The sequence below is a fragment of the Gymnoscopelus braueri genome (genome assembly GCF_963280865.1).
Source record: "Gymnoscopelus braueri genome assembly, chromosome: 17".
Taxonomy (NCBI): domain Eukaryota; kingdom Metazoa; phylum Chordata; class Actinopteri; order Myctophiformes; family Myctophidae; genus Gymnoscopelus; species Gymnoscopelus braueri.
This window is the reverse complement of record NC_137617.1, coordinates 23,174,435-23,193,296: the sequence shown is the minus strand read 5'-3', so window position 1 is coordinate 23,193,296 and position 18,862 is coordinate 23,174,435. Positions and strand designations below refer to the sequence as shown.

Here is an 18,862-nt window from a genome sequence, read left to right as displayed (position 1 = left end):
TATATCGTTGCCGTCGGGCAGAAACCTCGTAACTCCATATTTTAACTTTTTGTGATTGCTCGTAAATTAATGCCCTACTTGATCATACTACAGGGTCACACAAAAGTATCAAGAATAGCAGATCTGCAAGCTCAAAAGGTGGTGCAAAGTGACTCGTTTTGAGCTTGTAGATCTGCTATTTTTGCATTTGAATCCTGAAAAGTAACAGTTTTGGACAAAGACTACACCCTCATTTACAGTGACGTCGAGCAAATAACATAAAAAAACAACAGCAAACATCAATGAGACAAACACACACAGGAAGACATTTAAAAACAGTATCTAACCAGCTACTACTAGAAATGCTATTTTGGGGGGAAATTAATGCTGTGCTTCGTCGCACAAAAGTAGCAAAAATAGCCAATCTACAAGCTCACAAATATTCTCTTATCGAGGTCACTGGCACACCTTTTTTTTAAATGCGGTTCCATAGCTAAATACAATTTTGGGGGTCCTGTATATGAAAATATTGGACAACCACTGACCTAACAGATGAGCAGGGATGGGTCCTTTAAGGTTGATGTATTTGTCTCCATATTGATTGTAGAGTTTGCGGCGGACAAATGCATGGAGATGCTGGTAGAGGGGCTCTACAGTCTTGTAGAGCGTCTCCAGGTCCTCCTCAAAGGTTGGCGTCTCGTACATACCCCGCCAGCTATCGCCAGTATCCTTATAGCCTTGACATGACACAATGGTAACATTTATGAATTTCTCTTTGTCTTGGTTATCCTGACAGAAATAATTGAACTGAAGGAATCAAATTAAAACATTTGCTGGTAAATATATCTGTAAAATAATAACAATTCAGTAACACTACAGATCTAATAGTCTTCGACTAAATCAGCGGTTCTCAACCAGAGGTCCGGGGACCACCAGTGGTCCTTGAGGGGGTTCCAGGTGGTCCCCAGCTAAATGATGGAGAGTTGGTAACCAAATGGACCCTTATAGATGTTTAACTCTTGAGAGCGTAAAATGAAACCAAATGGACCTGTAAGGTAATTGTTAAACATCTGCATTACTTAATTAAAGAATTGTTATTTTGATCAACGTTCGCCTGTTATCTCTCCTATGGTACCAACATCAATACAGCATGGAATTGTGGACCAAATCGTATCCAACGACAACAAAATATTAAAAATTTTGGGTCTGAGAGTCTAAATCTCATCAAACGGTGGTCCGTGGCTCAAACGCCGAATAAATAATGGACCTTGATATGAAAAAGGTTGAAAACCACTAAATGTGTACTTTCAGGAACAGAGATCATAGCTATGGTTCCTACCGTCGGCCACAGAGGCCTTGTTGCTGAGCTCCACAAATTCGGGGTAATACGCCCGAAGAGGTACTCCTGCTTGATTGTGCCAACCCTCCCATGCGTACAGCAGCTTCCTGTAACTCCTGGAGGTGGCCATGATGTCCGTCAGCTCTGGGGAGGTAAAAGAAGCCAATCCATCACACCTTCAAACACTGAAACTAACAGTACACTACAGGTAACTGCTGCATTCGGACACCACAAGCTTGACAAAACAGATTCAGCACATCTACAGCATAGACATACATTTTCTCCAATGTAGTCATACAGTCTTTATATGCATCTACTGGATGTTTACTCTATTTGAAGGGATGCAACACGATTCTTTCACGCATATAAAAGCGGTAGTGTTCCTTTATTTGATAGTCACCTCAATAAGATTGTGTAGAAGGAAGGTAAATAAAGTAAATGCCATTTTCTCTGTTCTACATGCCACTCACTCTGATCTTGCACTTTGTACGTCACCCTTAATAAGAGTGTCTGCTAAATGCCTACATTCTAATGTAAATTGTACAAATAGCAGTGCCCTCCAAAAAAATGTTTAAGATGCATTGGTGTTTAGATTACTTAATGCTCTTTCTCAGCAGGAAAAGAACCAGAACCGACACATTGGCCAAAAGATTAGCCTTGGCATTCTCAGTGTGGCCTAAAACAACATATATCTTCAAAGGGCTGGGCGTAGGAAATGAAGGCAAGGAAAGAGGAGAGTCGAAGGCCACAGAACATTGATAGCTGGGTGGGAAAAGGAGATAGCCCCTTTGGAAGGGGTCTCTATTTGTTATTATAATGGAGTGGTTGGTTGTTTTGTGAAAGGCTGCAACAAAGAGATACTTAGAATTACCCTGTTCCACCCTGCTATGTTTACTTTACTTTGCAAGATTATGAAACCAGTTCGGGTTCATAAGCCCATTTATATGTCAGCGCAGCTTTTTTCATACCTACAGTATATCAATTTAAAGCGTTGTTTTCCCTTGTGTTGTAGCTTGTGCCACTGTTCTTTCGGCAAGCATTGTTCACTACAATGTGTTGGCATCAGCTCCTACTGTAACAAAGAGCTGGGCCATTGTTTGTAAAACACTTTTGAGGATGTTGAGTGAGCAATGAGAAGTCAATGAATGTGTGTTATGGCATGTAAGAGTTAAGAGCTTCTAATATTGCTGTTTCCATAGCTCCCTCTCAACACCTGTAAACCTGAAATTGTAACTATGGTTGTTGAGGTACATTATCATTAACCAATTTAGACCAGGAAAGCATCTTGTGTCATTTTAGATTTCTTTGGCTATTAAAAAAATAGCAGATATACAAGCTAATAGCGCGGCACCGAGTGCCGCGCATGAGCTTGTAGATCTGCAATTTTTAGAAGAATCGTGGAAAATTTGTGCAAATCTTTGAATATATATATATGTTTTAACATTTTTAACTCCGATCTGTGCTTCTGGGGGTCCCTGGAACAACATATTTTGAGATGGGGGTCCGCGGCCAAATACTAGTCCCAAAATAGTAATTTTGGGGGTGCTTGACATGGAAAAGTTGGAGCATCACTGATATAGCAACATACTGTTAGGATTTAGAAAACATTTTTAGATATGTATTTTGCCGCAGACCCCCCATCTCAAAATGTTTTGTTCCAGGTACCCCCAGAAGCAAAGATTTGAGTTACAAATGTTCGCTTTAAAAATATATAAATATATTCAAAGATTTGCAAAAAAAAGTAAAGAAAAAAAAGGCAGATCTACAAGCTTATAGCGCGGCACTCTGTGTCGCGCTATAAGCTTGTATATCTGCTATTTTTGAATAGCCAAAGAAATCTGAAAATGACACAGATGCGTTCCCGGTCTTAATGGGTTAAGATTTACCACACCATATAATTGAGATTTCTTTTTAAACAATTGGTTGTATTTTACATTTTTAACTGTTCTCTTATACTGTCATGTGAAATGTTATGTAATGTAATTTATTTCTGTGTGGACCCCAGGAAGAGTAGCTGCTGCTACGGTGGTAGCTCATGGGGATCCAAATAAACAATAAACACCCCATTAAGCACAGCTAAAACCCTTCCTTTTTAGATCTGTGAGGTAATTGTTCCTATCCTGTTGTTTTTCCACGGGTTAGGGCTGTTAAGCCCATGTTCCCATATCCACTTAGCCATTGTTGATCAGCCTCATGCTGCTTAATCTTATTGTTTCGGATGAACTCTATTTTCACAAGATTCATACACTGTCGGGCAGAAACCTCCTATCTCCAAATTCTAACATGTGTTTTTTCATAAATTAACGCCCTATTTGATCATACAGCGTCACGCAAAAGTATCTAAAGTAGCAGATCTACAAGCTCGAAACTTTTGAGCTTGTAGATCTGCTACTTTTGATGCTTTTGAATTTGAATCCTGAAAGGGATAACAGTTTTGGACATATGAGGTTTCCACCCGACAGAGACGATTATCTGAATCAGAATTCAGAACATACACTACATTATTCTTTGACAAACTTACCAGGATATACAGATTCCTGGAACAACATATTTTGATGCGTAAAACCATCATACCCAATATTATATGTATTTGGCCGCCGACCCCCATCTCAAAATATTTTGTTCCAGGGACCCCCCAGATGCAAAGATTTGAGTTAAAAATATATATATTCAAAGATTTGCACACATTTTCACGTAAAAAAAACCTAGCAGATCTACAAGCTCATAGCTATTTTAATAGCCAAAGTATAAAATAATGGTTATAGCTAAAAATCTAAAATGACACAGATGCGTTCTCGGATTGAATAGGTTAAATATTACTTTTGATGAAGGGTTGTGGTCTGATTTGTGTCGTGATAGCCTCTCTGCTACTATTAATTCCAGATGTAATTTTCTCCACCAACTTTATTATACACCTCAAAAGTTGCATAGATACAAATCTGAGATATCAGACATATGTTTTAGGCGTGGTACAGAAGAAGGCTCCTTTTTGTACATGGCAATGTATAAAAGTTAAAACATTCTGGTATGATATCTGTGATACACTGGCTAAAATTACAGATGCTCCCTTCCTGTTTGCCTCTTAGGCAATTTCACAACTATCACTGCAAATCTAAGAAAACACAAAATGCAATTTATAGCAGTGGCACTTGGAGTTGCTGGGAAATGTATTGCAATAACGTGGAAGTCTGACTCTCCTGTCCTCATTGCGAGATGGTTCTCAGAAATGAATAGTTGTGTTCCTCTTGAGAAGGTTACTTGATTGATTACTTTATTAGCAGTTAGCTTCTTTTTTTTAAATATATAAACATAAATATTCATATCAAACTTACCAGGCTCCAGATACCAGCACTCATCATTTAGCCAATCTGGACACACCTTGGCTGTTGAATATATTTTGTCCATGGTGCTAAGAATTGTGTTGTACTAGAAATAAGGATAGAAAAGGAGAGCAATCAATGTTTAACTTCAGTACTAATATATCTGTCTACTATATAATAACGATTTAATTGTAAGGAAATCTGGCATTGATAAGCTACACATACTGTAGTACAGTATATACACAAGACATAGCAATACAGTACATCCAGACATGAAAACGCACCTCCTGTCTTTCATGCTCTGGTAGGTTTGCAGCGCCCAGTTCACTGATCTTGCCTATCAGCTTCTTGACATCAGGGTCAGTCAGGGTTTCAACAAACGCTGGAGGGAATACATCCTTGGCCATCTTTCCCCATGCCTCAGTGAAGGCCTGCTCCTCCATGGAGGCATTCACCTGGAGGAAGACAATATAATGTCTAAAACACCATGGCCTCCCCGTTCAATCTTTAGTTATAAATAGTAAGTTACTACAGTATGTGTGCAGTTGGTGTACAAAGACGCACAAATCACAATGTGGTATTCAGTGACTATTTCTGACAGAGCCACACTATACAGGGAAAATTAGGATGCATCGTCCCCACATTAACAAGTGGGCTGCATGTGGACTAGTGTGGTGATGGTCTTTGGTCAAATACAAATAAAGATCTTTATAAATACTTCACTTATACAGTACAAGTGCTTCCCAAGAGCATTGTTTGTGTAACTAGTAATTCACTGGATTCACTTTTTTTACACGCGCAAAAACTGTGATCCAGCTTCTTGACTTTCACTTACACCAGGTATTTCCTGGTTGTGTTTCAGAGTTGGTTCTCTTTTGTGATAATAATAATGAATGAATTGCATTTTTATAGCGCTTTTCCAAGTGCTCAAAGCGCTTTACAATGGTTCATTCATTCATGCGGGGTGATGTCATCTTGTCATGCACATAGTGGCGTGCGTTTGTGACTGGTCTACTAGTCATGCGTTGTGAGCTTGTAGATCTGCTATTTTGAACAAGCTTGACAATCTTTGGAAGATGTGAGTACTTTGGTACTTAAAGTATATTTTGATGCCAATACTTTTGTACATTTTTGGCACGCTACTAGTTCTACATAGCGTGGGACCAGACGAATCTGCCAGTGCAAAAAAAAAAGATTGCCCTCGAAGTCCTACATGCTTACACCTAGAAACACCATTCAAACTTTAAAATGTTCAACTTATTGTGGAATCGTGTGCTTGTACATGAATCTTTGAAATGTTTTGTCGTATTTAGAAATATTTCACTTTAAAAGTTCAGAAAATTATAATGGAAGTCAATAGAAGATTTTGGTACATCACAACTCCTTCATACTTTCACCTAGGCTAGAAACTTTCAGCTTACTATGGACACACATGCCTGAACGTTTTACTTTGAAATGTTTTGTAGTTTTTCAGATATTTAAAACCAATTTAATCCAATCAGGAGAGAGAACTCATACAGGAAAAATAAATTAAATTGGCAGTGAGGAAACATAAATGAGCAGACAAATTTGATGTTGGAACACAAGCTGATACGTGATCTCTATGAGGTTCTTTCTTCTGATTGGATGAAATGGGTGACTCACCTGAAAATGTATTTTCTATTTATTAAAGAGCCGGACACCTGAACAAACACTCTATAGCAATGATTACTATTGGAACGCTTTAACGTTTGAACAATAACATTTAGTTTAAATCAAGTAATCACTTATAGCACGTTTAAGTGAAATCACTGATATTACTGGATAAAGGCAGTGAATAGAAGCCTTTATGTGAGAACCAGTTTAAGCAGGTATGTGTGGCCTGTTTGCCATTGCTCAGGGCTGTTTGCAACCCTTTCCTCAATAATCACACATATGTACACACATGATAAAAACAAATAAAACCACTCTGGGCTGTCACCATATATGGCCATTAGAATAGATACATAAAGCCATCAAACTACACCCTGTATTTTTCTTTATTTTGCTGGATGATGTAATTACCTCAACAAAATGCTCTAGTTTCAAACCTGTTAGGTACCATGGCTGTTTTGGGGGATCTTCTGTTTGACATAGATCAATCTTCAAATCTCCAAAATAAGTAACACACTGAGCCACTAAGACTGCACACCCATCTCATTTTCAAGTTTGCACCATACACCATTGCACCATTCATACACGACTACATCAACAAAACCAGTCAATCAGTCAGTCTGACTTTTAACTGACTGTTGGTACAGTTCCTTATACAGTTAACAAAGAAAGTCTCACAATATAAAAAAAAAAACTACATAATTCAAGTAATACCAAAAGGAAAGTTAAATAAATAAAAAGTTAAATGCTACTGTATTTAACCACTTTCAACCTGGCATCTCTATTTTGCTCATGTCAATGTAGGTCAACATTTTCAATGATTTTATTTGCACCTGTTAATGCGTATTTCTGTTTCAAGACATAAAGTGTTTATATAGGCCAGGGGAAAGGGTACCCGGAACATAAATAGACATTTATGTTCCGGGCTATTTGACTCTCAACGGACAAGCACCGACCATAATTTGCATGCAGGCAAGTGATTGGACAACTGCTGACCATCCACCTACTTTCCCACGAGTGAATGAATGAGTCAATGGCCACAATTTTACCACTGATAGTCCACAGTGGCACTCTGCAGCAGCGCCGTTGGAAGAGAACAAAAACTAACTACCATTATGCACATTAGCAGTGGTGGAAGAAGTACTCACATTTACACCTGTACTTCAGTAAAAGTAGCAATTCCACAATGTAGAAATACTCTGTTACAAATAAACGTCCGGTGTTCAAAATTTACTTGAGTAAAAGTACAGAAGTATTCGCATCAAAATATACTTAAATACTCAAAGTAAAAGTACTCATTATGCAGAATGTCCCATTTCACAAGTTCCCAAATGTATAAAAGTGCTTTGAAAATAGCAGATCTACAAGCTCACAACGTGTCGCTTTGAAAATTGGAAATACTCCAGTAAACAAAAAAATCCTCAAAAGTGCACCTAAGTACAGTACTTGAGTACATGTCTTAGCTACTTTACTTTTTTTTATCAGGAAAATAATGAATAGAATATTTGCCTGACGAAGACCTGAAAGGGTCAAAAATTGCACCTGTAAATAAAAGTAAGTATTTGGAGCTTAAAAACAGTGTGCTGATGTTTTTATCTTCTCCTTGATTCTCGCCTTGATGCCTTGACCTGGCCTAAATACAGGCATAAGATGTGCTCACAATCTTCTCTGTGAACTTAGCTACTTTACACCACTGCACATCAGTTATCTTGACAAGTTCTGGGGTGAAGAAAGAGTCAAGTGTAGGAAAGAGACTTGAGCCAGAACATGTCCGTAACATCATCCAGAGCTCAAGGATAGTAGCCAAGGAAATGACTCTGAAGTACATACAGTATAAACATGTGTGACCCGACAGTGGCCTAAAAGCTTGTCTTTATGGCATCTTGAAAGGTCATGGCTATCTGTGAGTGAACTTGATGAAGCCCTTCCTGAGCAAAACATGTCTTTGAATAGGTGCTAATAAACCACGGGACAGCAATATACTGCACGTGTACGCTACCTTTCTTTATCTGTGGCCTGTTCACTACATAAATGTTGTGTTGGATAAATGTGCTGAGGCAAGGTCAATGGGAGAACATTACGTGGATACTGTCGTATCCATGTAATGTAGTTTCCCGGAGGACGGTCACACTTGCATTACATTCAGCACCTCACTTGACCTTGACTTGACCATGAATCCTCACTGTAAGTTAAAACATGTGCAAGCACATCACTGTATGTGATCAACATGCTCTATTAAATTGAGTGATCTGTGACATCATATTGACCACAGGAAATAGAGGTCACTTGGGTACTGTCAGAATGTTTCTCTGGTGTTTTCATTGATGCCTAGCTTATCGGCTCTGGTGGAAGGCAACGAAGCGCATTTACTCAAGTACTGTACAATTTTATTTGCAGACTTCACGTCACCCTCTTAGCCTGACACTCAGCCTGAATTTTCATTTCGTTTCACTCCATTATTCAGTCTGAAAGCCCTCTCAGTGCAGCCGTTTTCTGAGATGGGGGCGTGGCCAAAGTTGGACTCTTTGGCGATTGGTTCATACTGGATTATCCCGATCCCGATTCGCCGTACAGATTTTCAACCGAGAAAACCCCGCCTTCGACAGCGTCACCAGACCCTGAATGCGAGGCTAGCGATTCAGGGGGTGGAGACAGGCTACCACCCTCTTCCACCTGGACAACAACAGTGAAGGGGGCTGGCTATCTTAGGCTGTTATTTATTTATTGGCTTCAGCTCTGCATTTAACATCACAGTCCCCACCAGGCTAGCTAGCAAACTGGCTGACCTGGGATTGAACCCGGCGGTGTTTGCCTGTGTCCTGGACTTGTCTGCCAAACCCCAGGTGGTCAGGGTGGGTAGTCACATCTCTACCACCCAGTCAATACTGGAGTCCCCCAGGGTTGCGTACTGAGCACTCTGCTGTACTCCCTGTACACCCATGACTGTGTGCCACACAGTGTGTGGTCAGAAACAGCTCAAACACCATCGTCAAGTTTACTGATGACATATAGTTGTGGTGGGCCTGTCTCGAATCACAAAGAAGGGGCCTCTCTGCACGAGGTGGCAGACCTGTCGCAGTGGTACCTGGAAAACTGCCTTTTCTTGAAAATCAGAAAGACCAAGGAGATGAACGAAGTGAATTGGACACCAGTGAAGAGGTTAAGCAGTTTCAAGTGACAAAGGCAATAGTGCATGCACATCCAATCTCACCCAGGTGCTGGGCAATCAGCGATTCAACAGAAAAATAATGTCTGCAACACTGGTATATTTCTCAGCTCCACTTGTGTATTGCTTACAATACAATAAACAAGTGGAGCTGAGAAATAATACCAGTGTTGCAGACTTTATTGTTTTTCTGTTTAAGCAGTTTCAAGTACCTTGGTGTGCACGTCACAGAGGGCCTAACATGAAGAATGCACATAAGTCTGTGGCAAAGACCACCAGACAACGCCTGTACCAACCACAGGCAGCTGAGGAAGTTCAAGGTCTTAGAGAAGGTCCTGAAATTGTACTGTCACCCAGAGCATCATGTATGGGACCAGCACCTCCCAGGACCTGCTAGCCCTGCAGAAGGCGGTGCGGTCAGTCAATCTCACCACAGGGAGCTCCCTCCCGTCCCCGCAGGACACATACTGTATGACAGCAGGTGTTTGAGCAGGGCAGAAAGAATCATGAAGGACAAATACCACCCCAGCAATGGAATGTTTGTGCCATTGCAGACTGGCAAGTGCCTGAGGTGTCTCAAAGCCCAGGGCTCAAGGCTCAGTAAGAGTTCTTTTCGTAGAGGCTGTCAGGGCTCTGAACAAGGACATGGACAAAAAGCAAGCACACAATGAATATGAATCTCCTTGCAGATTTTCTCACACGGTTTACTTGCACTAATGTACACATAAGTGTATTTATATATTGTACACACAGTGTGCATACCTTACTGCACATCCTCTATAATCCAGATAGTAGATACCCCCCCCCCACACACACACACACATTCTGCACATTCCCTATAGCGTCTAGAGGTTTTACCCATATCTGCCTTTCTTTGTCACTGAACAAACACTCTATATCTATGATTACTATTGGAATAAAGAGCTTTAACAAAACAAAAAAAAACTACATTTCGTTTCAACCAAACAATCACTTACAGCGCCTTAGCGCGAAGCCTTAGTTAGTACCTTAGTGCTGTACTGTAAGTATGATTTTGAAAGCAGTACTTTTACTTGTAACAAAGTATGTTTACACCGTCATATTGCTACTTTTACTTCAGTCAAATATGTGAGTACTCTGTTTATCTGTCACACTCCCTCAATCCACTGATTACAATTAAAAGGGAGTTAAGGTGAAACCTGGTGACTCTTTCTCTCAGTTTTGGTCTTTCCTCTATAATTATAGGCCTAACCTTTTTCCTGCCATTCGTCTATCCTAGTCATTCCACCCAAATTATCATAAATGCTTTCTCTCACTTTACTTCCACATACAATAAAGATAAGGATTGTTCATCTCTTCTCTGCCCCCCTCTCTCTCTCTCTCCCAAGGTCTTTCTCTGTTATATAAGTTGCAACACATTTCAACAAGGTTACAAGGTTCAGCCGTCTGTCAGTATAACGTTAATTTGTACTGAGGCCAGAGTGTTAAATTTAATCTCTCCTTTAACAATTCTGTTGGAATCTTATATCCATTTACGCTTGTACATGCACCATAAAATACTACATTACATTTTGTAATTAAGGCAACTACATCTGAACTCCCCACAGGGCTAAATTATTGAATAATAATAAAATAATGATGATAATAATAATAAACCCTATGTGGTGTAATGAATGTTGAAATCAGTGTCTTTGAAGGTAACTGAGGCTCGGGCTTGGATCTGACTGGCATTCTGTCCTGAGGTTTAATGGATGTCCAGTCCCACCTCACATCTTGGTTTTATCCATTCTGATGAGAGGCCTGTGGTCTGATCGCCATGCTGTTTGATCTCCTCTGCTGGCTCTGATCCGAGCACCTCATTTGCACTGAGAAGAAATTAATGGTGTGTGTGTGTGTGTGTGTGTGTGTGTGTGTGTGTGTGTGTGTGTGTGTGTGTGTGTGTGTGTGTGTGTGTGTGTGTGTGTGTGTGTGTGTGTGTGTGTGTGTGTGTGTTGTGTGTGTGTGTGTGTGTGTGTGTGTGTGTGTGCACACGTGCATGTGTGTGTGTGCACACGTGCATGCGTGTGTGTGGTGGCACATTGCACCAAGTGCTCTCTCTCACTAACATTATCATTCCCGTGCAAACTGTAATCGATTTTTAAACCGGGCTAATTGGAAGGATGAAACCCTACATTAACAGGTAATGATAATTATCTCTGGCAGTGCAGGTTTGATTGGAATACTGACGTGACTGTAGTGGTCTCATGCTCATTTCGGTGTCAGGTCTTGCTGAGCGGCGCAGCGTGTGCTCACTCTGTCTGCCAGAGCCAATAGGGTTCAACACTTGGCTTCTCTTTGATCAAATCTTTTGAAGTGTCTGGAACAATAACGCTCATCACTGGCAGCGTACACGTCAGCCTGCTCGAGCTTGCTTGTCTTGCACCTCGCATCCTGGATGTACTCTGGACAGCGCAGCGCTTTCTACAGTTTGGCCCTCCTCATATTGCCACCGCAGGGGGGTGAGAGGGTTACACCTGTTGTGTTCAGCATGTGTTTAGAGTCTGCCTCCCTGAGCTTGGCTAGTGTACTGAAATCTTGTTGAGACAGCTGTCGATGCAAACACACGCCCTAACAACTGTGTACATGTTTGTTTGAGAAATTGCTCTCATGACACGTGCGTACGTGCGTGCGTGCGTGCATGTGTATACATTATGTGTTAGTGCCTTTGTGCCTGCAAGTGTGAGTACTGTACATATGGGTATCTCATGTGTACGTAAATGAGTTAATGACAATTCATGCGTTTGTGTGTGTGTGTGTGTGTGTGTGTGTGTGTGTGTGTGTGTGTGTGTGTGTGTGTGTGTGTGTGTGTGCGTGTGCGTGTGTGCATTCCTCTCTGTCCCAAGGCCAGCACTCTGCACACCACTGCAATTTTGTTGGTCCCTCCAACTGCCAGTTTACAGTCTGTGTCAAATCTTCCTGGTTCTCTATGGATATACTTAAACACACTTCAAGCATGACTGCAAAATTGAAGCCATCTGCCATGCATGTTTATGGGTCATGGAATGCCTCTGAGAAAAATATATTTACATTGATTGCAGCAAGAAGAGGCACTCTTGACTTCAAACATCTCTAGGCTTAAGCCATTAGAGCAAGAGGGGTATCAGTGTATAACATTGCACGTTAAAACTAATGTCTCAATCTGTAGGAATGGCATTTTCATTCCTCGTGTTCAGCATGAGGTGTAAAGTAGCCTACTGTTCAATCGGGCACTGGAACAAATAGACAGCCGACAGAATAGCTCTGGAGAACCCCCCGGGGAATTCATTCAATACTCGAAGACGCTTGAGGCCACGGGCTTTCGGCTCCGTTCCTTACTTCCAGAAACACACAAGCGGAGTTGGCTGCTTTGGGGAGGAAGCTGGGCAAGTAATTCTGGATGGGGCTGAATAGGGGTGAGCTCCAAGTCAAGCAGGGGCCTAGCTCTCCACAGAAACCCCCGACCACGCGTGTGTTTGCAATCAGAAGGACTCGGTCCGGGCAAGCGCTCCTCTTAATAACTAAACGCCACACCGCTCTGAGCAAGCCAACTTCATCAGCATATGTCAACACATGCGACGCACCTGTATGCACTCAAGACTAAGCCGATCACTCTGAATTTCTGCTGAGCTGTTGTCCCACTGTACCCACCTGGAGTTCAGAGTTGTGGTCCGTCAAGTTGGTGTTATAGTTCCAGCTGGCCAAGACGCTGTGGTAGAGGACTTCCTCGGCCGTGGTGTTGTAGTCATCAACAAACGTCTTTGCGTTCTCCGCGGTGCGGTTGTAAAGCCCGGGAAGCCAGTGGCTTGGCAGAGCCTCGCAGAGTTCCAGGACTGGCAACAGGAGCACAGCTGCCCACAGCAACCTGGCCATTCTGCTCCTCCTTGTGTGTGTCTCTCTCTCTCTCCAACCCGAGAAATGGAAAATAAACTACAAAGAGAAAAAAAAGAGTTGGAGGAGTGGACTAAAAATACACTTTATCCAGTGATGTGAGAGATCACTTTCCCTGGGGCTGTTCTTCCACTGTTCCCCTCCCAGCCTCAACTGCACAGACAGAGGCAGTCACAGCCAGCTCCTTATAAACTACAGTACCAGTTTAACCCAGCCCACACTTCTCTGCAGCCTTCCCCTGACCACTTTACAGCACAGCACGTCCACCCCTACCTTCTCCACCTTCTTTACTCACTCCTTATCCCCATTTATTTTTTATTTTTTTTACCTTCCTCGTCTCAGGATTTGGTTGGTCAGCGATAGCTTTGATCAGATCCAAGTCTCAGGAACTGCAATACTGTGGCTGATAGGAGAGAAGCAGTGACACAACATCGCTCCCTGCCTGCCTGGCTGCAGAGTGGCAGCTCCCCAGTCACCAGCACTGGGGGGGATCTGGAGGGAGGCACTCCGCGCACTTCGCTCCCAGCTCCTTCCCTCGGTTCAGCGAGAACGGAGAAGGGAAGGGGGAATTAGACAGACCGGGCGGGCATAATGACAGAGAGAAGGGAAAGGAGAAATTGGCAGAGGGAAACAGATGTACAGAGGAGAGTAAGCCTGGCAGGAACTCGTCTTTGAATTATCTTTGCTGAAACCACACTTTTACTCATTCTTTCACTCTGTCTCTGTCTTCCATCTGAGGGAAGATTGATTATCTCATCAAATGGACAGAGTATTTATTGGTAAGTGCAACTCAGCCAACTCTCCCTCCAAATGATAAAAAAGAAAGAAACTGCAGCCATTGCTGTTTTAAGCTGAGATCGTTGACAGTCCTTAATCTATAGGAAGGGGAGGTGCGTAAACTGTCAAATAGTGTAGGGATCTACAAGCTGTCTCCATTCTAAAGGAAAACAAGCTATAAAAGATCTGGTGTTCTTGGAAGTCCAAATAAGCATGATGAAGGTGGTAGGAAATACAAAAGTTCAACAAAAGAAAAAAGATCTAAGGCAAAAAGTTAAAAAGCCTTCGTTATTATTTAAAGTGATCTTTCCTTTTTACTATTTCATGGTGAAAATATTAAAAACAATAAATGAGCATCTTAAGACAGAGCTGGGTTACAGCCCACGCGTAGCAGGGCGTGACATGTCTTAACATGCACATTTATTGTTTTAGATATTTTCACCATGAAACAGACATATTAATAAAGGCTTTGTTACTTTTTTGCCAGAAGAGTGCCTTGGATCTTTTTTCTTTTGTTCTTCTGTCTCCATTCTTACCATCTGCACTGTAGATGGTTGTCATCCAAACTGCACTACTGCATGTGCTGAACCTCATGTCATTGGCTGTTGCACGGCAACTGCCAGCACACCATTTCCTTGGGGGGAGACTCTAAAAAGAAAAAGAACGTATTACTCAATCAATAGAGGGCTTGAGTGTTAGAAGTGGGTATATTGTGCTCCATGGACCTGATATAGAGCCTCAACATGGAAATATCGTCACTGCCAGGTGGAAACCTTGTATGTTCAAAACTGTTACTTTTCAGGACATGGACTAAAAGAACCTTTGTTGCAATGGATTTAGCCTTATTAATACTTTTTATTGGTTCAATATTTATAAAACACACAGACAGACTTACTTTAACATAAAAATTAGCAAAAACAGCAGATCTACAAGCTTTCAACGTACATGCATCATCATGACACGTTGTGAGCTTGTAGATCGACAATTTTTGGAGAGACAATGTAGTAAGGGATTAATTTATGAAAAAGTACATTAAAAAGTTGAAATACGGAGATACAAGGTTTCTGCCTTGTATCTGCCTTGACAGCAACAATATGGAACATGTGTGCAGTGTGAATAGGGATTTGGAGTAATAATCATTGAGTAAACGAAACAAATCCGTTGAGTTGCTCTCAATTCTGGCATGAACTATGGTATGGTATGTCATCCCACAGGAATCTTCTCGACTCAGAGAGGTTTCATTACAGTACTGTACTGTATGTGTGATGCAACTTCTTTGGGCGGCACTCAAATGGCAGGTTTGATATACTATTATCTCCGCCAGGCCGGAACAGCCAGATGGCGAGGATTATATTTTTGCCCCTGTCCGAGTGTCTGTGTGTCTGTGAGCAGCTAATCTCAGGCACCACTGGACCACACTCCCAGCAGGCCGAGGAAGAATCTCCACCCCAATTTTTTTAAATCAGCCTCATAGTGGCACTATAACAGACACCTTCACATTTTGGCCTATAACTCTTGAACCGTTGGTCGTACAAAAAAGAAAATTCAACTTCACATAGTACTGTAGGCCACACCTATTTCCGCCTGACAAGATGTTCCGCTATTTTGTATTTTCTTCATTACACACTTTTTGCTACTACTCCTACAGATTTTGTCCAAAACTAACACAAATCGGTTCACATTCTCTGTGGCATCGTGTGATCAAGATGTATCAGTCAGATTTTTCATATTCCATTCGCTTCCCAGGCTTCCAACATTTGTGGGCCCTGGTGGAGACCTGTGCTCCGAGGAGCACACTTTTCTAGTTTAGTTGTGGTTTCTAAATACTGAATGTTGGAGGGGATTCATGTGTTACGTTGTTTTATGTTGTTTTGTTTATATTTTATATTTATTTTATGTGTGTTACAGCAGGAGAAACCCTTAGTGACAGGGGTAGTCAGTCAGACAAAGTCACACTCTTAAAAGTTAGCATCTCTTTCTGTCTCAAGATAATTTTTGAAGTATTGTTGCACTACTCACCATTCCAGTGGTAAGAGTCCGACTGGAACAAGAGTGGGGAGATGAGGCAAGGTCTGAAAGTCAGGTAGAGTTGGCAGCATATAGGTACTGTAAAAGGAAAATCATTGTGGTGGTTCAGTTGACAAACAGCACATTTCCTTGGACAAACCAGAGAAATTATCCACACAATAACGAAGCACTCTTTTATGAGAGGATGTCCCCCCCCCCTTTATTTAATATATACTGTATATACTGTATATCTCCATGACATATTGTTCTAACCCAACCTGATATCTGTGCTGCTTCCCATTCTGGTAGTAAGTAAAATAATGAGTCATACCAAAATAAAAAAGCTAGCAAAGGAAATGAGCTTACATTATTAACCTAACTTCATAATCACAAGCAGACTTCCAGTTATTTGGCATCAGGAGCATTTTGTTCCAAAAAGAAAGTTGTAGAAAGAGGTAAACAGGATAAGAAATATTGAAAAGGTTGATCCCTATATCAGGAGTCTTCAATGTTTTTCAGGCCAAGGACCCCTTCACTGAGAGAGAGATGAAGCAGTAACCCCCACTACATATTGTATAAAATGATGTGCAGATTAAACCTGTTCATAGATTTCCTAGATAGCTTCATTGACTTGATAGCACTATCATCAGTGTTGTGTAAATGTATGTTTTTTTTTATTTATTTTTTTATACAGTACATGATCTTTTCTATTAATATGTTGGATTCATATTCATGTGTACTTTCAGACATAACCACTTAAACCCTCAATATTTAGAAAACTTTAGAAAGCTCTTTGCAGGATAGCCGATCTACTCACGCTGAAGCTGCGACGCGTTGTGGGCTTGTAGATCTGCTATTTTCAGCAAATGTTCCCCCAGAATAGGAATGCTCGGGTTCAGTGGTTAATGTAAAAGAAAAGTTCCTATCACACAAACATTTGGTGGCCCCCCCTGTAGTATTTCCGCACCCCCTGTTGAAGACCCATCCCGTGTTGAAAACAGCTTTGTGTTTTCATCACTGTGAGTGATCACTTTCTCATATTTCCCTTTTCTGATGCTCCAGTACGACTATTAGCACATTGATTTACAACGGTTGTCAACAGATACGTTCAAAGTCTTTACGGTGGCAACTTTATTGCCAGAGCAATATGAAGGGCAGTCTTGCTGTCTGGGCAAGATAGATGTCTGGAGACCCATCTCCATTGCAGCGAGGTAGCTTGGCACCTCCCCTAGCTAGCTGGTAGCTTCCGGTTCCGTCCACTTTACCTCCTGAGCCACAGCTGCTCACCTCCGTGCCAACTGAGGAGGTGCAGGGCTCAGTGGAGGTACATGGAATTTATTGTGATTGAGACAGGCCTCCAAGAAGGGAAGCTCATCATGAACTTTTTCACAACTTACACCCAGTCAAAGCTGTTTTCTTTACATAATCAAGCCATCCTCTTAAAGGCTAACGTTAGACACAGCTACTGTATCTAATACGTTTAAAGAAACTTTTATTATTTTCAATATGCCGACCCATTTTCACTACACTGAAATATAAAAGAATAAAGCACATTTTGATTATGAAATTGGTACAGTACAACAAAACTCAAAGTCAAACACACTCCAATAATTGAGTCAGTTAGCCCTCCAGCTAAAAAAACTAAAACAAATTATATTTTACATGTAACTGTGGATATCCTACCCTGAGAACCGTACTCCAATGCTGTCTTCAAAATTGGCACCTTAGCAGTCAGCATTTCATGTTGACTTGAATGACTTCTGAATGGGACAGGCCTTGATGCCTTCCTGCATTCAAATGCTGTCCTTGCACTTGCAGGCAGATTTTTGGGACACAGTGAGACATTATGTTTGGGTTTAGTTTGTGATTGGCGTTTATTATCCTTATTTTGTGTTATACCATACAACACCCACATGATTCACATTTTGATCTCATCATGCATCTTTCTCTACATTATTGATGGTATTGATAATTCCATTTATGCATTTATGTTTGCTACATTATGTTTTACTTAATAAAAGTCTTATCCTTTAAATGTTGCTGTGTTTCCTTCCTTTGTCCTAGGTGATAAAAGAGAGTGACATACAGTAGGAGTGTTGTATGGTGTAACAGTAAAAAGAATGATAACAAAAAACAAACCAAGACAAAAGAGAGAGAGAGAGAACTGGAGTGGCTTGTTCTTGAGCACTAGACCCGGGTCCTCCCAGCTGGCACTGACGACCTCTGCCCTGCCTACCAGGTATCCTGAAAGACAAAGTACAGGTAAGCACACGGAAGCTGGCAGTCAAGGGCCCCTCACACTGGTTTCACTGCAGATAAGGACTACTTCTCCATCTGATAAACATGTCATTTTGATGATGCCGATGTTCGTTATTTGTTGTTGTTGGACTTTATACAACTAGTGGCTCTTGCTCCAAATCGTATTATGAACCCTTGCAACATGTGGCAGTGCACACCATGAAATCTATTAACCACCTAAACCCTATACTTCATTGACTGGAGTCCCCCGATGGTCTATACAAGGCCCCTTCCTTTTCCTCTCTATTCCTAATCTCTTCGCCAAAAATAGCCGATCTACAAGATCGGCTATTTTTTGCCAAATGTTTGCCCCCGCAATAGGGACACTGGGGTTCATGTGGTTAATGATTGGAAAGATGAATGATGCATATTTAAAAATAAATGTGTAAACTAAAGGGTGGTGAGTCTTTTTAGTGTGAATAATGTGACTATTACCGACAACTCCATTCAACGGAACGA

The 18,862-nt window shown here is 41.3% G+C and overlaps 1 protein-coding gene and 1 long non-coding RNA gene across 3 annotated transcripts in view; both read right to left on the bottom strand.

The window, feature by feature from the left end:
* The window catches only part of ace (angiotensin I converting enzyme (peptidyl-dipeptidase A) 1), a 36,480-nt gene extending 22,683 nt beyond the window's left edge, over positions 1-13,797 (bottom strand). The window contains exons 1-6 of one of the 2 annotated variants that reach the window (XM_080454269.1): positions 13,650-13,797; positions 13,082-13,360; positions 4,923-5,093; positions 4,651-4,744; positions 1,319-1,462; positions 525-716 (exon numbers count right to left, since the gene is read on the bottom strand). In XM_080454269.1, the coding sequence (XP_080310395.1) occupies positions 525-716; positions 1,319-1,462; positions 4,651-4,744; positions 4,923-5,093; positions 13,082-13,303 (823 nt within the window). In that variant the 5' untranslated portion in view covers positions 13,304-13,360; positions 13,650-13,797. Of the gene's footprint in view, positions 1-524; positions 717-1,318; positions 1,463-4,650; positions 4,745-4,922; positions 5,094-13,081; positions 13,550-13,649 lie in introns of those variants that run through there. The other variant, XM_080454270.1, reaches the window with a different exon arrangement.
* Positions 13,798-14,680: 883 nt separating this feature from the next.
* Positions 14,681-17,915, bottom strand: LOC308104428. Its single transcript, XR_013934819.1, has 3 exons — positions 17,789-17,915; positions 16,118-16,204; positions 14,681-14,746 (listed from the first exon to the last, which is right to left on the bottom strand). It is a non-coding gene; the product is annotated as an uncharacterized lncRNA (long non-coding RNA).
* Positions 17,916-18,862: the final 947 nt, after the last annotated feature.